This window comes from Diaphorina citri, unplaced genomic scaffold (assembly GCF_000475195.1).
Source record: "Diaphorina citri unplaced genomic scaffold, Diaci psyllid genome assembly version 1.1 scaffold123, whole genome shotgun sequence".
NCBI lineage: Eukaryota > Metazoa > Arthropoda > Insecta > Hemiptera > Psyllidae > Diaphorina > Diaphorina citri.
Window position 1 is genome coordinate 294,399 of NW_007377560.1, and position 19,473 is coordinate 313,871.

The 19,473-nt window shown below is 36.2% G+C and overlaps 3 protein-coding genes across 3 annotated transcripts; 2 read left to right on the forward strand and 1 right to left on the reverse strand.

Annotated features, from left to right (window-relative positions):
* The first annotated feature begins 2,470 nt into the window (after positions 1-2,470).
* On the forward strand, positions 2,471-3,196 carry LOC113465540 (longitudinals lacking protein, isoforms N/O/W/X/Y-like). Its single transcript, XM_026820148.1, has one exon. The coding sequence runs from the start codon at positions 2,532-2,534 to the stop codon at positions 3,039-3,041; it is 510 nt and encodes a 169-aa protein (XP_026675949.1). The 5' UTR covers positions 2,471-2,531; the 3' UTR covers positions 3,042-3,196.
* Positions 3,197-9,671: 6,475 nt separating this feature from the next.
* Positions 9,672-11,819, forward strand: LOC103524842 (40S ribosomal protein S21-like). Its single transcript, XM_008489878.3, has 4 exons — positions 9,672-9,834; positions 10,151-10,210; positions 10,937-11,128; positions 11,609-11,819. Exons 2-4 carry the CDS (start codon positions 10,161-10,163, stop codon positions 11,616-11,618), a joined length of 252 nt encoding a protein of 83 aa, XP_008488100.1. The 5' UTR covers positions 9,672-9,834; positions 10,151-10,160; the 3' UTR covers positions 11,619-11,819.
* Positions 11,820-15,168: 3,349 nt separating this feature from the next.
* LOC113465533 (zinc finger protein 425-like) lies at positions 15,169-17,239 on the reverse strand. Its single transcript, XM_026820118.1, has 2 exons — positions 17,100-17,239; positions 15,169-15,456 (listed from the first exon to the last, which is right to left on the reverse strand). Exons 1-2 carry the CDS (start codon positions 17,237-17,239, stop codon positions 15,174-15,176), a joined length of 423 nt encoding a protein of 140 aa, XP_026675919.1. The 3' UTR covers positions 15,169-15,173.
* Between the last annotated feature and the right edge of the window lie 2,234 nt (positions 17,240-19,473).

The following is a 19,473-nucleotide window of genomic DNA, read 5'->3' on the forward strand; positions in this document are numbered from 1 at the left end:
ATGTAACAATGGAGGTCTTGGCCCGAAATCGTAGAGAGAAAGAGGACAGGATAGGAGAACGAACCTTATCTGTTGAGGGTGCGCCCGCACAAGAAAAAAGTGTCGGTGTTGGTGCCGAAGTTTAGACACGATACTGATACGGATGGTGATTCGACCAATCAGTGTACAGTATTTTCGATTATAGGCAAAATATTATTCTCTGATTGGTTGAACATCTTCAGTGTCATTGCCTTGTCGATCAGAAACAATAGCGATGTGTGTGTGTGTGTTTTTTTTTTTTAATTACTAATAAAAGTAGAGATCTTTCTCTATCTTCGAAATGGGTATATCTACCCTGAATGAGTTTAAAAATATCGTTACCGCGTCAAAATATCGAAATATTGGTCTAGTGTAAATCAGCACATAAATGGCGCAGTCGACCCATGAGCTCCCAAATATCGCTACAATGAATCTTGATCTGCCTAGCTGCCTCGAAAATTTCTCGACCACTTTGAAATTCAAATTTCACCCAATTTGAATTTTATTTTTCACCTTGTATTATTCTGTCACCTCTTTTTTTGTTTTCAAAAGCCTTGACACTGTTTTCTTTTTCGTTCGTGCACTTTTGTTTATCGGGAAACCTTTTCTCCTAGTCCTAAATTCTTTTAAAACCAACTAAAGGCCTTATTGCCTGAATAATTAAAATTAGTTCCCCTTGTATTTAAATTGTAATTTTATCTAGTCAAAATAAACTGATCCAAGTCACTTGTACTTGTTCTCATCAAGTACCTATACGAGTACACATTACTTTAATTGGTTTGAACAAAAGTCTGGTATCGAAATTTTTGGTATTTCGAAATAATTTCTAGTCAATTTTAACAGTCTTCTGTCACGAGTTTTGACTTTATTACCAATATTTGCTGGTAATTTCTCACAAGTTGGTTTGAACAAAAGTCTGGTATCGAAATTTTTGATATTTCGAAATAATTTCTAGTCAATTTTAACAGTCTTCTGTCACGAGTTTTGACTTTATTACCAATATTTGCTGGTAATTTCTCACAACTTTTTACCCCTCTGTGCCAGGGGGCGACATTTTGAGATTATGCTTAGTTTTGATTATGTTTAGAATGAACTAAGGAATTAGATTAATCAATTCAGTCGGTTTACCTTGAATTGAGTTTTTTTCTAAGCAAAACAGTCAACAATGTCAATGAGAATGATCTACTTGATTGAATGATTACCTGCTTTAACAATACCTTGTCATTTGCGGGACTGTAATGTTTGTGTTTTTATTTATTTTATTTTTTATTTTCACCTTGGAAATCTGTTTTGTCCCCCCTCTAGTCAAAAATTAATTTCTTTTCACCTTTGTTTAAAACGAATAGGCAAATTATTTATAATAGTAATGAAAAGTAATGTAAAAAAAAAGAAGTATACATTTTATATTAATTTACTTGATTTGCCGTTTTTTTCTTTTAGTTTCTTCTGATTTTTTCATAATAATAGGTATTGAGTTGAATCTTATTGTTGAATTCTTGGTAATCCTAAATGAGCTAATTGTCAACTTTTAAAAATTGATTTTCTTGTATAAATATAGCTACGAACCAGTGCACACGCACAGTTATCCTAGGGGCTCTTAAAGATAGTAAACTCTTGGTTCTCCTAAAAGATAGTACATATTTACATAGTGCAAAATTTTTTTAAGAGATTTTGTTTATAAGTTTTACCAAGTAGGAACACATTGGAATAGAAATATGTACCTAGGTAGATTTTTTGTTAAATTGCAGGGATAATTTTTATGTACTGTGAGTGATGGTAAATTTCCATTATTGTTTGTTATTTTTTTATTATTAAATTGTGTGAAATGAATATTTTACAAAATTTTTAGAAATATTTTTTCCCAAGTGCCTTTTTAACTTTTTATATTATTTATTTGTTACCATTTTTTGTAATTTTGAAATAATCCTAAGGAGGGTACTATTTGATAACAGGGTTCATACGGATCAGTTAAAACCCCTGTGAAATGAGGGATTTTGAGAAGAAGGAGGAAAAAAATAAACATTAAAGCTAGACATTTTTTTATGTTTAGGAGTAATCGTAGAAAATTGAAAAAGTGTTGAAAATTTGAACAAATTCATTTTTGAAGATCCAGTATGAACCCTGTACAATGGCTATTATTTTGTTTATTAGTTTTAAGATGTTTAGTATAATCAAATGCTCATTTCATGAATCATATTATTTTATTATATTATATTTCCATTGTTGAAAAATATTGTTGACAGAAAAAAGAATGTGTAATACAAATTTCCACTGTGCTTCAAAATGGTTTGAAAAAAAAAGAAATACAAATTTAAAGTTCACTTTTTGACTTTCCTGTTATTATTTTTCAAACCAATTTGTTGTACTCATATTTATTTGTTTATTTCTGTTGTACTTCTTTCTATCCAGTTCTTTTTTTTCTAGAAATTTGTTCGAGGTTTAACTCCTCAATACTCGTTTTTTGTCGATAAAAAAGAAGAAGAAGAAAAGAAGATGATTTTTCTAGGTTTTAAATGATAAGACATAATGTGTTTGACCCGATTTCTGGTGCCATTTTTCCAGATTCGTTTCACGACACCAAATTCCTCCACTCTCCCTCGTCCACCAGTATCACATCATCTACACATAAACCATGTCTCCGACCATCACTCCAGCTCAAATCCCGTCACTACAACTCTTATGACGTCACAACCAAGGCTTACAATTCATCCTACGTCACAAACAAAGGTTATTCCGACCATGACGCTATAACTAAGACCTACACGAGTGACGTCACAACATACGCGTCACGAGATGTCAACAAAAGCTACTCCTCGCGTGACGTCACCAGTACGATGTGCCGCGAGTTTTTCTGCCCATGCGGCAAAAAGTACCGCTCCAAGACGAGTTATAATCTGCACATGCGGCTGGAGTGTGGCAAAGAGCCGCAGTTCCAATGTCCGTACTGTCCTAAGCGGACGCACCAGAAGATTTCCCTCCAGAAACATATGTTTAGTAAACACCCTAATCAGCGGCTCAGGTAGGCTGAGTAACCCGTTTGGGGCAGGTTTGGCGAAACAGGATATAGTCGAACCTGTCTAAGGGAAACCTAGATAAGCGTGAAAAAATTGCCAGTCCGGTCTCTTGGATTCCCACTTAGACATGTTCGACTGTAGTTATTTTGGACTAGAATTCGCACTTTCTCGCTTACAACAATTTGGTTTCTTTCTAATCATCTTGAGAAAGCCTAGGAATTGTTGAAAAACAATAACTGTACAGAAAAGCAAACGTCCAAACCAAAGATATTTTTAAAAGACCCTTTTTTTCCAAGAGTTTTAGTTGTTACTTAAATTTTATAAATTGTCATTTGAAATCTCATGTTCCTCTTTATTCTAGTCATAAATATTTACATAGATCTCATTTTATTTAATTTTGGAAATTTATTCATTTTTTCCATGTTTGATTTTCTAACTTTTTGTGGACTTTATTTTCTGGCTTTAGGAAATTTATGTGAAAACATTGATACTATTGTATGAATCATTCAATATAACATTGACTTTTTTTTTACTACCCACTGTTTTTTCTTTCTCCTGGGTTCTGTAGCATCGAACATTCAATAAAATGGACTTAAATGTGGCAGAGGAAAACTACCCACTGTTTTTTCTTTCTCCTGGGTTCTGTAGCATCGAACATTCAATAAAATGGACTTAAATGTGGCAGAGGAAAAGATAACATTTTGTCACCTGACTGACATCAGTATCATTTGCTGACTTTTTGAACATAAAGGTGGTTTAACAACACCTCATTTTCTTACGGTTTTCACGAGTTGATATCAAATTCACAGGGCGTAGGGTGATCCATAATTCATTTCGCTACAGAGTGGCTTTATCAGAACGACCTTAAGGCTTGTCGCACATCACATTGGATCATTGGAAGTGTAGTCGCGCGACTTTTTGTAGCCCGTAGTCGCCTGACTATATCAGAACGACCTTAAGGCTTGTCGCACATCACATTGGATCATTGGAAGTGTAGTCGCGCGACTTTTTGTAGCCCGTAGTCGCCTGAAAAATGAAACCTATGAAAATAATAGAGATCTCTATACAGGGTGTTGCATTAATCGATGTCTACCCGGAAATTTTTATCAGAGCGACCTTGCTTGTCGCACATCAGATTGGATCATTGGAAGTGTAGTCGCGCGACTTTTTGAAGCCCGTAGTCGCCTGAAAAATGAAACCTATGAAAATTATAGAGATCTCTATACAGGGTGTTGCATTAATCGATGTCTACCCGGAAATGGCGAATACTACAGGTCAAGGGCTACAAAAAGTTCCCCGACCACCTAAATGTTTGGAGCAAGGTCGGGGTACCTGAAAAAAATACAAAATGGCGGATATCTCCGTTATTCTGGGGATTTCGAAAAAGTGGTCGGGGAACTTTTTGTAGCCCTTGACCTGTAGTATTCGCTATTTCCGGGTAGACATCGATTAATGCAACACCCTGTAGACTCTCTATCATTTTCATAAGTTTGGGTTTTCAGGCGACTACGTGCAGCTTAAAGTCGCGCGACTACGTTTCCAATGTTCGATGGACCATATTCGTTTATTGAGATACGAGTAATAACTAAAGCCTAGCCAGGCACCGTATACCGTATCTCTCTTTGCTAACCGAATCTCTCGCCCAAACGCCACCCCATGGATGTACATGTGTACATTTCTGACAAAATGAGAATAGCCAATCATCGTTTCTCTTTACTAACCAAACTTCTCGCCCAATCGCCACCCCGCCTCGGGGGTGCTGGGCTTTCCTCTCTTCCAGATCCTCTCAGCTACCTCGTCCTCCCGAAACAGCCCGTGTTCGGGCTCGAAGTAAACTCATTTGACAAAATGAGAATAGCCAATCATCGTTTCTCTTTACTAACCAAACCTCTCGCCCAATCGCCACCCTCGGGGGTGCTGGGCTTTCCTCTCTTCCAGATCCTCTCAGCTACCTCGTCCTCCCGAAACAGCCCGTGTTCGGGCTCGAAGTAAACAACGAGATCCGTTACCCTTGCATGCGATGCGGGCGCTCGTACCGACACAAAACACACTTCTACCGGCATCGCAAACACGAGTGCCTCAACAACGACTCTCACCAGTGCTCGCTATGTCACAAAGTGTACAAGCGGAAGGAGAGCCTCAAAACGCACATGACGGTGTGTCACGGCAGTTTGCGACTCGTCGAATGGATGGAATGATAGTGGCACGAGGGAGACGAGTCGCCCCCGGCGACCATAGTGTGCGTCCCTGATATGTGGCGCAGTCGATGACGGTGTTGCTCCCCGGGAAGACTGATTTACACCGATATTTCGGACCGATAACATTTCCCACTTAATCCTTATTACTTGTCATTTATTTTGCCGTTTGTTTCATCATTTTGTTTTCAAAAGAAAAATAACTTTCTAGTTACAAAAGAATCTTGTTTAATTTGATCTTTAGCTTTTTACTTTTTTTACATTTCAAATATTTTTCTTAATATTTAATTTACATTCGATTTTGTTTATTCTTTGTTAAAATACTTTACTGTTCTTTGTTTATTTAACTTAATTTTTTAATTTGTTTAAACATTTTCTCATTCTTTTGTTTACATCTTGTTACCAATATTTATTTTAGTTTAATCTTGTTTCTCCTATCTACAGTCTACTTACGTTTAAATTGAATCTTTCACATTCTTTCCATATTTGTTAATATGGTATTTCACACCTTGTGTGCCTTTTTTTAAGCTCTTCTTCATCTTCTGTCATCGACGATTCCTGAATATTTATGTTGGTTAAAAGGTTAAATATTCAATGATAATTTTGATAAATGATAATAAATAAATATGTAGATGGTTAGAATTTCATTGTTATCATTTTTACGAATCTCTTATTGTGCAATAAAATGTTTTTTTTTTTTTTTTTTTTTTTTTTTTTTTACACAAGGCAGATACACTACCAACTAAGCCAACTAGGCTGGCAATCAGGTATTCCTCGCGCAAGAGAGTGAATTAAATTCCGTTATATTGGAAAAAAGAAAGAAAAATGTTTCTTGTTTAATTGTTATCCAAAACCAAACGGGTCGTTCTGCAAACGTCAATGCCAGCCAGTTTTCGTTCTTCAATTAACAGATTTAATTCCTCTCTTCTAGGTAGGAGGGTTTTTTTCTCTCCCTCCCGCTCGGAATTTAGAATTGATCAGTTAATTTTTTCTTTAAGGAAAGCAGTTAAAGGGCTGTCTCGTATGGGAAAATGGTGTATTTTTCGGCTTAGTGTTATGGAATAAGTAAAGGGATTTTTCAGTACTAACTTGGTTCGATAAACAAAACAAAGATACACCAGCTTAGTTAGATTGGTTGGTAGCGCGTCCGCCTTGTTAGCGCTTGGCCGCGGGTTCAATTCGTGCTTGGGGCGAATTTTATCCTGACCCGATAATGTTCGTTCTCGGAACGGCTGGCTCTCTTCTATCCTGTCTTCCTTCTCTCTTCGAATTCGGAACGATAAAACCTTAGCAGTTACATTACAGTTCCCTCTGTCAAACCTCTTCTTCTTTTTTTTTTTTTTTTTTTTTTTTTTTTTTTTTTTTTTTTTTTTTTTTTTTTTTTTTTTTTTTTTTTTTTCTCTGAGCCTTTGCCAGCCTATTTAGCTTGGTTGGTAGCGCGTCTGCCTTGTAAGCGCTAGGCCGCGGGTTCGATTCCTGCCCGGGGCGGATTTCGTCCAGAACGGATAATGTTAGTTCTTGGAACGGCTGGCGTTCTCCTATCCTATCTCTCTTCGATTTCGGGACGATATGACCTTAGCAGTTACAGTTCCCCCTTAGTAAAGTGGTTGTCACAGGCAAGATATGATCCCATCACTTCTTAGATCCCAGAAGAAAATTAAAAAAGAAGTAGGTAGGTATGTAGAAAACTCAGAAAGAAAGAAATGTATTAGGTACTTTTACCATAACAAAATGACCTAAACATAGTACACTCTAAGATCCAAGTGCATGGTAGTACCTAGGAGTAACTAATACATATTAGGAGATAGGAACTCATTTTTATGTTCAATTTTTCCTACACTCTAAGATCCAAGTGCATGGTAGTACCTAGGAGTAACTAATACATATTAGGAGATAGGAACTCATTTTTATGTTCAATTTTTCAAACTTCTTCAAGCGTAACTTAAAAAAAAGGGGGGAAGTTACATTGCCTCCTGTGTTACACTGATGTAGGGACCCTTTCCATTCTAACTTTTAGACGAATACTCTAGCCCTTGTTTTTTTTTATTGAACCAACAACAAACCTTCAGCAATACTTGTTCTATTCAGTGGTACCCAAATTGTGGTTCCATGAAACGAACGTCCAGAAATGAGACAGGGGTAGCAAACTCTAGCCTAGATATCAGTGGTTCCTAAATTGTGGTTCCATGAAACGAACGTCCAGAAATGAGACAGGGGTAGCAAACTCTAGCCTAGATATCAGTGGTACCCAAATTGTGGTTCCATGAAACGAACGTCCAGAAATGAGACAGGGGTAGCAAACTCTAGCCTAGATATCAGTGGTACCCAAATTGTGTCTCTTTGAAACGGCCAGAAATGAGGAAGCAGTAACAAACTATGGCTGTATTCTGAATTCAATGTTCTCATTTGCCAACCTAGTTTGGAGGGTAGCGCGTCTGCCTTGTAAGCGCTAGATCGCGGGTTCGATTCCTGCTTGCGGCGAATTTTATCCTGAACGGATAAGGTTTGTCCTCGGAAAGGCTGATGGCTTTCTCCTATCCTGTCTTCTCTTCGCTTTTGGGACGATAAGACCTCCATTGTTACTGTTCCCTCTATCAAACTTCTTTTTATTATTACCTACCTACTTTCCATTGCAATGAGTAGGTATACATGTACTATAGCTTAAGTTTTACTTAGTAGTGAGAAAGTGTTGCAATGGGGCAGTTGCAATTGGGAAAATATTATTAATAAAAGGTCGATTCCTACGTAAAAAGTTTTGAAAAATCCAAATCTGAGGTCAAAACTCGGAAAAGGTAACTTTAAAAGGTCGAAAATTCAATTTTTAATTGTCGTTCTAATAAAAAAGTTCGAAGAGTTGTGACGTCAGATTTCACGTCAAAATGCGCAGAAACGCTTGCGCACAAACAAACGAAGCGGGAGTCATGAATTATGAGCGTATGCCGTGACGTCAAAGTTTACGATTTACCGGTATTTTGTAAATCGATTTATCTCGGTATCTAGAAGTCGTAGAAGAAAAAGAAAAATTCCGTTGGTCCTCATTTTTCCTGCTCTCTGACTTTGAAACATCACCCAAGTAAGCGCAACTTTTTTTGATCTTTTTTTTTTTACTCAGATACCTATACTTTCAGTTTTCAGTGTAAATACTAAATAGTGAGGGAAAGGGGGGGGGGGGGGGGGGGGAGCTACTGTGGACTAGGTACGGTTTGTTATTTTGTTGTCAGGTTTTCCTTGTGATAAGTGAAATGAGTAACGGGAGTACCTACCTGCCTGATGGACAATAAACAGACGGTACCCTCACTCACTATTTAGACTGAAAACTGAAAGTACTGACTGCTGACTCTTCATAAGTTTAGCAAAGGTACCCGAGTTAAAAAAAAGGTAGGTAACTAAATAACCTATTTAACAAGAACTACGTACAATTAGCAATTACCCCAAAAAAGGTAATGTACTTAAAAAAAAACCTATTTACAGAAGACAAAGCTTCATTATTATTATTTTCATTATTATTATTATAATACAAAATTTTGCTGAGTTTTCCTCAAGCTTTTTTATTTCGTAGCTCAATGAAACACATGCTACATTAGACTCGTGTGATCTATCGTCGTAGCATTTCCATCATCAAATAGGCGACAAGAGGCAAAACTTCCCAATTAGAACACTGAAGTTAACCAACTTTTTGCGTGGTTGGTGTTAGAACACTTTTTGCGTGGTTGGTCCCAACTAGAACACTGAAGTTAACCAACTTTTTGCGTGGTTGGTGTTCGGATGGGTGACCACCTGGGCAATCACGTACTGCTGACTTCTACTCAGGCTGGGTAAGTAGACAGGTAGCTTGTCCCCGAATGAAGGTGTACCCCCGCGACGTCACTAAAGTCCTTAGCTAGCAGTTACCTATATGTATAGTGAGATTATAAATCCTTTTCAAAATAAATTCTTAGACCGGGGTATAACGTTTAACTTGGAGTCGGCGATTGAAAATAGACTTGAATATTCCGTAGTCCCGACCCTAAAAACATCGAAGGAAATGTAAAAAAAAAACATATGTAAATGTAAATGCAGTTTCTTTGTGTTATTATGTCACAACTTTGGTACTCACTGCACTGGTCGCTATGCGCATTTAAATGTCATAGCTATTCATTTTCCTCACGAGGCTGAGGGGGCCCCGCAACAGCCAGTCACGGAATTAATCATTTGCATGATACAAATTTCTTGACCCCACCGGGAACCGAACTCGGGTCTCCCGCGTACAAGGCGAGCGCAGTGACCAATACGCCATGGGAGCTGACTGGGAGGAAATGGGCTTTACTTCAATTTTCTTCATAGTCCACTAAGCTCCCACCTCCTTGATTTCGTGCACCGTTTGAAACGGACCTGATTTTTCTCTGTGCACGATTTCTTTTGTTCACATACCTTGGGTTCGACTGGCTTTGAAAAATGTTTGTGGAATGGCTAGTACATTTGTTTGGACAAAATGGAACAAGTGAAATGAAACTGGCCATTTCGACAAATGTAAACAAGAACACGAGAAATTTCGGATCGGATCTCTTTCAGAAAAGACAGCAAATTTTTGTTTTTTGAGTGAAATTTCACGAGAAATTAAACCAAAAGTAAGTAAAACCCTAAATTTAAACCCTCTGGTACACAGTTTCCAATTATATCAAATGATTTCTAGCCTCGGATCAAGTAGAAAACGTTTCCGATTTTAATCTCTGTGCTATCAGTACTTACCTACCTAATCCAGGAGTTTTTGGAAAACATCTCCTTGTGAAGTAAAGGGCCATAAGATCTTGATCTGTATATTCCATACTTGGATCTTGAATGGTCTAGGGATGACCCACTAAGTCAGCTTTAAGTAGTAGGTATAACTCAAAAACCAGTGAAAAATAATAACTTCTCTAATGGTCCAAATTTCTCTCATTACAGATCAATCACAATGGAAAACGACCAAGGAGAATTTGTTGACTTGTACTGCCCCAGAAGATGGTAAGTTTGACACGAAGGTAATTATGCAGAAGTCACGTCCATGGAAAAGAAAAGCTCCTTTTTGTATTTAACCTAACCCTATAACAACACTAATCACTGCTCTATTTGTGAAAACTCCTTCTTGCATTTAACCTAACCCTATAATAACACTGGTCACTGCTCATTTGTGTCAGTTCCTTTGGTAGCAATATTCCACGGATGTGACTTCTGCACAAGTACCAATACTAATGTTATAATACCTAGATTGATAGTGGTACAGTGAACAGTAGAATCCACTTAGATGAAGGGCTGTTGTAGAGCCCTAAACCAAGCAAGGCCTTTTTTCTGAGAGGTCTGATAGAGAGAAGGAAGAATGAGAAAACCAGCTGTTTTAAGAATAAACATTTGTTCAGTATAAATTTGCCTCAAGAAGGAATCAAACTTGCAGTCTAGCTTACAATGCAGACATGCTTCCAACCAAGCTAAGTAGGCTGGCCCTAAAGAGAAAATGTTCTTTTGTTTTAGAAAAAGTTGAACATTTTCCCCAAATTTCTTCAAAAACCCTCATTGTACATATCAAGCAATGTCAGTGTTTAATTAATCAGATTAGTTTTGGATAGAGACTAGGTTGGAACTGAATTGAAAGGTGGGAATCTAGGAATAAACTCAATTCAAAGACAAACTTATTTTATAAACTTCAACCTAGGTCTAATGCAAATTACTTGACTGTTTATTTTTTCTCCTCAGTTCTGCCAGCAACAGAATCATTGCTGCTAAGGACCATGCTTCCATCCAGATTGCCATTGCTGACGTTGACCCTGCTACTGGCCGCACCACTGACAACCTGAAGATGTATGCTATCTGCGGACAAATCAGGCGGATGGGAGAATCTGACGACTGCATTGGAAGACTGGCCAAAGATGACGGCATCATTGCCAAGTAAGTTAACATTCAATCACTAAATCACACTTTGAGTGTAACTAGTTGTAGAGGTAATTTGATTGGCTAATCTGAATCTACACAAGTATAAAACTAAATCAGATTGTTTAATCCTGTAGGTTTAACTTTTTTTTTCTCTCTCAAGTCCACCTCAAAGTGACTTGTTCTTATTTCCATTTCCCCTTTTTACTTTGCATGAGAACAATATTATTATTATTATAATAGCATTAACAGATTCCTGAAGTTAAGGAACATTTTGCATGGTTGGTATCTTTATGGGTGACCATTTGGGACAAGTGCTGATGGCTATTTCAGGGTGCACTGGTTGAAAAATTGAAAAGCTGGTTGAAATCTTGGCAAAAATGAATCCTCTTATTGCTGTTGGTTAAAAGGTGGCCTCTCATTGATTAAATAGAAAAAATAAGAGTGTCCTTGGTTCAAAAAGTGTTGACTGATTTTGTTTCCTTCATTTGCTTTCAGGAACTACTAAGCTCTGTGTACTCAACCCACCACTCAATTATCAACATTGTGATGTTATCGAATAGAGATCCTCATGGTTCTACACTTCAAACTCCCTGTTGCCCCATCATACCTGACAGCCTTCTGTCTGTGTCTGGGATGTCAGTGTTTGTTTTTATGTACATTAAGATTTTTTTATGTTGAAAATAAAGAGATTTGAATGAAGGAGAGAGATGTTTGTTTTCATTTCATCTTGTTGTAATACCTGTTAGAATTGAGGTCAGAATTCATCTTTTTTCTATGAAATAAGAAGTAATTTGGGCAACCCACAGGAGACCTAGCCAGGAGAAAGCCAGCTTTTCCAAGAACGAACCTTGTCTGTTTAGGTTAAAATCTGCCCTGTGGCCTGTGTGGGAATCAACCTAGCACTTTGCATGGCAGATGCACTACTCTTCAACCTAACTAGTAGGCTGGGTTTACAGGTCTACTGTTGTCTTGAAATGCTTCTGTTTATTTTCATTTCATCTTGTTGTAATACCTGTTAGAATTGAGGTCAGAATTCATCTTTTTTTCTATGAAATAAGAAGTAATTTGGGCAACCCACAGGAGACCTAGCCAGGAGAAAGCCAGCTTTTCCAAGAACGAACCTTGTCTGTTTAGGTTAAAATCTGCCCTGTGGCCTGTGTGGGAATCAACCTAGCACTTTGCATGGCAGATGCACTACTCTTCAACCTAACTAGTAGGCTGGGTTTACAGGTCTACTGTTGTCTTGAAATGCTTTTTTGCAAGTACAGATGTAAACGCTAGAGTTAACATGAGGCTGTGGTTCTATGCTGATAGGGTGGTGCTTTTCTCTAGACGAGGTTAACTTTGTCTGTCAAGAGCACTAGGTCGCGGGTTTGATTCCCGCGCGTGTGAATCTAAATAGGTAAGGTTTGTTCTCAGAACGGCTGGCTTCTTGTCCGAGGCTGTGCTTCTATGCTGATAGCGTGGTGCTTTTCTCTAGACGAGGTTAACTTTGTCAAGAGCACTAGGTCGCGGGTTTGATTCCCGCGCGTGTGAATCTAAATAGGTAAGGTTTGTTCTCAGAACGGCTGGCTTCTTGTCCACTCATCAATTTCAATACAAAGTGACCTCTATTGTTTCTGTAAAGAACGAAGTTAACCTGTTCAGGATAAAATCCGCCTCGGCCGGGAATCGAACCCGCGGCCTAGCGCTTACAAGGCAGACGCGCCAACCTCCAAGTTGGGTAACTAGGCTGGCAGAAAAGGAGATTGAAATAAATTCTGTACAACAGGTAATTTAAATTAAGAACATAAAACCAGTAGTTTATTAGCAAGAAAAAAATATAAAAATAAGGTAGGTACATAAGGAACTTTAACTTTACAGTGCTAAAAAGAACTAACAATAATTTTGATTTGTAACAAGAAAAGATTGAAATAAATTCTGTACAACAGGTAATTTAAATTAAGAACATAAAACCAGTAGTTTATTAGCAAGAAAAAAATAATCTTAAAAATATAAAAATAAGGTAGGTACATAAGGAACTTTAACTTTACAGTGCTAAAAAGAACTAACAATAATTTTGATTTGTAACAAGAAAATATCGAGGCATTACTTTCTCTCACAACTTTTTTTTTTTCCTCCCCAGTGACTGGGGTATACTCTCACTCTACACACAAAAAAAAGTTTGGTAGGTACCTACACTGTCCAATTTTTCTCCGCGAGAAGTGCTCAGTGCAATGTCAGAATTGTTGCACAATTTACCAAGGGATTTTGGGGATTACTTTAATTACAAGAAAATTTTGCTAAAAATGAAGTTTAAAATAGGCACTTAATAATAATGAGGCATTAAAAATAGGAACTTTCAAAATGTGTCTAGACAAAAAATGCGCTGAGATCGAGCAAGAAAACTAATCCTAAATTAACTAAAATAAGCTGTAGAACTTACTACTAGTGTAAGAAACTATTTGACCTATATTAAGTGACCAAGTCATGAGTATTAGAGAATAGAGATCACAATATTACAAGCTACATAGTATTTCTAACAGTCAATGTGAGATAAAAAGTATAATTAAATCAAGTTACTACTAAATAGTTATAATAAAGTGATGTTAAACCAATTGAAAAAAAAAAGTTAAATAATTTATTCTATCGAGAAGAAAATGTGGCTTGTACTATCAAGATAATAAATAGATACCACAAAACCTTACTAAATCAGTCTCAAAATTAAACTAACATTATATGTATATGAAATATTTACTATTTAGGTAAATCAAAACTTATAACTTGCCAATAAGAAATTAGTCAGTCTCAAAATTATTCTGAATATCAATTCAACTTAATAGTAGGTGTTTGAAAAAATAACTATTCATAATAAATAATCAGTCTTACCTATTTAAAATCAGCCTAAAACCAGTCAAACATGAAAAGTTTTGAACTTCTTACAGTCAGTCTGACCCATTTATTTAAAATCAGTCCAACAAAATGAAAAGTTCAGAATTTTCCATAAAATCAGTAAATCTACATAGTTAAAATCAGTCTCAAAAATTAACCACATAATATGAAAGTTTCTGAACTTTTTTACAATCAGTGTTACCCTTACCTACCTATTTAAAATCAGCCTAACATTGTGCAAAGTTCTGAACTTTTTACAATCGGTCTTACACTAAAAATCAGTCTAATAAAATAAAAAGTTCAGAAATTTCCCTTTTTAAAATCAGTCTCAAAACTGTCAAAATGAAAAGTTCTGAACTTTTTTACAATCAGTCTTACCTAATAATAAAATCAGTCCAACAAAACGAAAAGTCGAGAAATTTTCACCAAGTCCTTTCAGAAATAGACTCAAATCTTTACCTAATCTCATCATATGGAACCCCACAGCACATGTAACCTTATTTCATAAATAGACCCACAGCACATCTAACCTTAAAGTATATATGTAAATATCAAATACTATACTAGATTCAACCTTCCAATGGGGACGGACATCCAAATCATCACAGGTTCATATTTCAGATACAAACTTATTAGTAGCTTTCAGAAATCATCTCAGATTTCGAAAGTTATTGCCTTAGATTCCTTAGACTCGTTAGAGTATAATGGTTTTTGCACTGCTAACTTAGGCGACGATAATTGAAACATAGGACGTAAGTTGACCAAAATAACGTTAAAGAGTTTTTCGTCAAATGACGTTAAAGAGTTTGGTTAACGGGACGCTAATTTTGGTTGCAAAAACTCGCTGGTATGAGTATTCAATCTGTGGACTCAGTAAGAGCCCGTTACCACCCGTTTAGGGGTCTGTACGGTTCTTTAAGAGTGAGATTCTATAAATTTAGGATTCTCCAAGACACTCGTTCCAAAAATCCCTCTCTCAACCTCATCACGTATGCTTAAGCGCAATATGAGACATCAAATTTCCTTTCAGCTTGCATCGCTTGTCGCAATAGGGGCACTTAAACTGAGGCTCTACTCCGCACTCGACATTGTTCGTCTTAAGTTAAACTTAAGTTTATCTTTAGATTTCATACATACGACGGTGAGATTCTATAAGACACTCGTTCCAAAAATCCCTCTCTCAACCTCATCACGTATGCTTGAGCGCAATATGAGACATCAAATTTCCTTTCAGCTTGCATCGCTTGTCGCAATAGGGGCACTTAAACTGAGGCTCTACTCCGCACTCGAATTTCAAGTGCTGCTTCAGATTGTGTTTGTACACATACCGGTTGGAACACTTGGGACAAATGAAGGAGCCGTTTAGTTGCGAGTTTCGCCGGTAGGAGCGCGGAGCTAATGGCGCTAGCAGCTGATCGAAACCGCACAGAAAGCCTGGAATGTAAAACCGAGGGCGAAATGAGGCATGAGGTCACAGGTTGGGAAGCGATGACAGTTTAAAATAAATAAATGACATTAGAGTTTAGACATCTGTTGAGTGTTAATAGGCAATTTAAAGAGTGGCTTTGAAAATGGTTTAAATTTAACTGTAGGCACTGTTCTTGAATCAACCAATCAGATTGCTCAATCCAAGAGTTAAATAACTCGAGTTACTAATCAGTTTCTTTTCAGTTTTAGCGAAATTTCTGATAACAAAATACTAGTCTAGTTTTCTAGTAGTAAGTAAGTAAATGTTTAAATTTAGTTAAGAAGAACTTGAAAAAAGAAACCAACATTCCAAAGAAAAATAAAATGAGATCGAAAAAGATAAAATTGATAAAGAAAAGAGTAACAAATTAGGATAGGAAACAGTAAGTAAAAATAGTAAATAAAAAGACATGAAAAGAGGAAATAAAAAGACATGAAAAGAGGAAATAAAAAGACATGAAAATAGTAAATAAAAAGACATGAAAATAGTGAACAAAAAGACATGAAAATAGTGAACGAAAAGATATGAAAATAGTAAATAAAAAGACATGAAAATAGTAAATAAAAAGACATGAAAATAGTAAATAAAAAGACATGAAAATAGTAAATAAAAAGACATGAAAATAGTAAACGAAAAGATATGAAAATAGTAAATAAAAAGACACGAAAAGAGGAAATAAATAATAGACAGTAAAAGGAATATTTCCTTTCTAAATTCTATGACCATGTAGTAAACAAAAAGACATAAAAATAGTAAACAAAAAGACATGAAAATAGTAAATAAAAAGACATGAAAATAGTAAATAAAAAGACACGAAAAGAGGAAATAAATAATAGACAGTAAAAGGAATATTTCCTTTCTAAATTCTATGACCATGACTGTAAAAAATAATCGATTTTTCTGGGTCAAGATTTTCATGAATGAATGGACTCATCAAGTGCTAACTTTTGGTTGTTACTAGCCACTCCACAAGTCAGATACGATAAATTAAATGAGGGGCGATTCGGAAAAAGGGTGAAAATCGACTTTCGCCTCTTTTCCAAATCGCCCCTCAAATAGTAAAGGGAAAAAATGTACGAAAAGAAGCATGATCATAGAAATTTAGATAAAAATTCCTTTCACAATTGAACATTTCATAAATAATATACCAATAATACTCTATCAGCAAAAAAGTTGTCTTTTACTCGTAGCAGAAAGCATTGCACTAAAATTCAATCTTTGGTCCTTCGGGCCGGATAATCCGTATCGGAATCCCTAGCTATTTACCGTCCAGAGTTCTCTCTACATCAAATGTTCCTGAATAATATGTTCCCGTAGGAACTGTTTCTGTCCAATCTTCTGACAGTACGGACACAATCAGATACGATAAATTAAATGAGGGGCGATTCGGAAAAAGGGTGAAAATCGACTTTCGCCCCTTTTCCAAATCGCCCCTCAAATAGTAAAGGGAAAAAATGTACGAAAAGAAGCATGATCATAGAAATTTAGATAAAAATTCCTTTCACTACCAGATACATACCTCGATTGACGTGGGCCGTATTTCAAGAAAGAAGATACACAAGAGTACTTTGAAGAATTCTAAAGGATGCAAAATTTCGACTACACCTGTAAACTGTGGTGAAACGAGGCCCACTGGGAACAAGAGGCCTCCAATCCAGCGAACCAGGACACTTGTATTTCCTCGGCTCGTAAGTGCTAGTGTTGGACAGTTTGTTTACACTATCGTACAGAGAACTTGTACAGCCGGACACTGCGGATTTCTTATCCCCCGTTGTTCCTGCAGACATGACTGCGCCAGTTTTGCTTAAATTTTACAGCGAACCAAGTTCCGAAACTAAACATTCAATAAGTTCAGGCATAAAAAAAAAAACGTCATAACCAGAAGTGATTAATGCAATGATGCATTTTTCAAATATCATTCCATTAAAACTTTAACAATAATTTCCTATCCTGTGGTAGGTATTGCTCAAATATACTATTGGGATAAATAAAGTTAAGGATAAAGATATAACTAGGCTGATTTAAAAAAAAAAAAAAAAAAAAAAAAAAAATGAGGCCTCCAATCCAGCGAACCAAGTTCCAAAACTAAACGTTCAATAAGTTCAGACATAAAAAAAACGTCATAACCAGAAGTGATTAATGCAATGATGCATTTTTCAAATATCATTCCATTAAAACTTTAACAATACTTTCCTATCCTGTGGTAGGTATTGCTCAAATATACTATTGGGATAAATAAAGTTAAGGATAAAGATATAACTAGGTAGGTAATATCTGATTAAAAAAAAAAGAAAAAAAATATGAAACAAAACTTTGATCAAAATCAGGGAATCGAACCCTCGAGCCTTTTGCCCGACTAGCAGCTAGCAGCACGAGGCCCAAAGACTCCAAAGAGGTTACAGAGTCGAAATAACTTGCTCGGACAACCACATGATTTTAGAGACAGGAGGTGGCCCTAGAAAAGTCCATCCCATTCCTCAAAACCAAAAAAAGCAAACAACATCACTATAAAAATAATATAAAATTCCTCTATATTTAATTTACAGTAATAACTAATAACATGTTCTTAGAATTTTGGCATACAGTCACGTGATTCCCTGAGTTTCCGTGCGACCTTGGACGAGTCCAATATTCTCCATCTTGAGTAAATTTTTGACGAGTCCATTATCTTTTGAAGCAGATTTTGTAAATACAACCTTGGACGGGTCCAATATTGAATATTCTACTATCTAGAGTCTAGAGTAAATCTTGGACGAATCCATTATTTTATGTTTTGAGGCGAGATAAACAAATTCTAAGACGAGTCCAATATTCTACATCTCGAGTAAATCTTGGACGGGTCCATTATTTTACGTTTTGAGGCAGGATATAAACATAATTTTGGACGAGTCCAATAAATAAATAGATTTCCGACGAGGAAAATAAGTAAGATAAACAAAATCTAAGACGAGTCCAATATTCTACATCTCGAGTAAATCTTGGACGAGTCCATTATTTTACGTTTTGAGGCAGGATATAAACATAATTTTGGACGAGTCCAATAAATAAATAGATTTCCGACGAGGAAAATAAGTAAAATCATGGCTGATTTAAATAAATAAATAAATAATCTTGGGAGGGGGTCTAATACATAAAAAATAATAGAAAGTAATACTGACTAAAGCAAAAGCTATAACATTTACTCTCGGATCAAGTAGAAAACGTCTCCGATTTTAATCTCTGTGCTATCAGTACTTACCTACCTATTCCAGGAGTTTTTGGAAAACATCTCCTTGTGAAGTAAAGGGCCATAAGATCTTGATCTGTATATTCCATACTTGGATCTTGAATGGTCTAGGGATGGACCCACTAAGTCAGCTTTAAGTAGTAGGTATAACTCAAAAACCAGTGAAAAATAATAACTTATCTAATGGTCCAAATTTCTCTCATTACAGATCAATCACAATGGAAAACGACCAAGGAGAATTTGTTGACTTGTACTGCCCCAGAAGATCTGTAAACACATAGTCACGTACTTAATATGTACAGTTGGGCAGCTGTAATTTATCATACAAACTTTACAGTGGTAGGGTTCTCTTGAAGGAGCTCCTCCACCCAACTACTGGTTTGTGTGTTAGTTTTCTGTCACTTTTTTTTTTACATATATATTAAAATGCTAACTACTCCATCCTTCGTAAATTACTAGGTTCTGGGTTCTGGTGATTTATTGTTATACTTACGAACCTACGTACATATAATCACATATCCTGTTTTTACGAAAGATAAACCACACCAAACTAGGTCAAGTTACCGAAACTTCAAGTTGAGTGTGCTACCTACCATCATGGATTTCAAAAGAGGAAGCAACGAGAACCACCACAATTATAATTATTGATAAACCGGTTAAAAGTTTGGTCGTAAAACCAAGTAAATCAATAATCATCATTTAATTGTTCTTTTATTTCTTCACCAATAATAATTATGTACAGGGTGTCAATAATAATTATGTACAGACAGGGTGGATGAGTTATTGGAAGAAAAA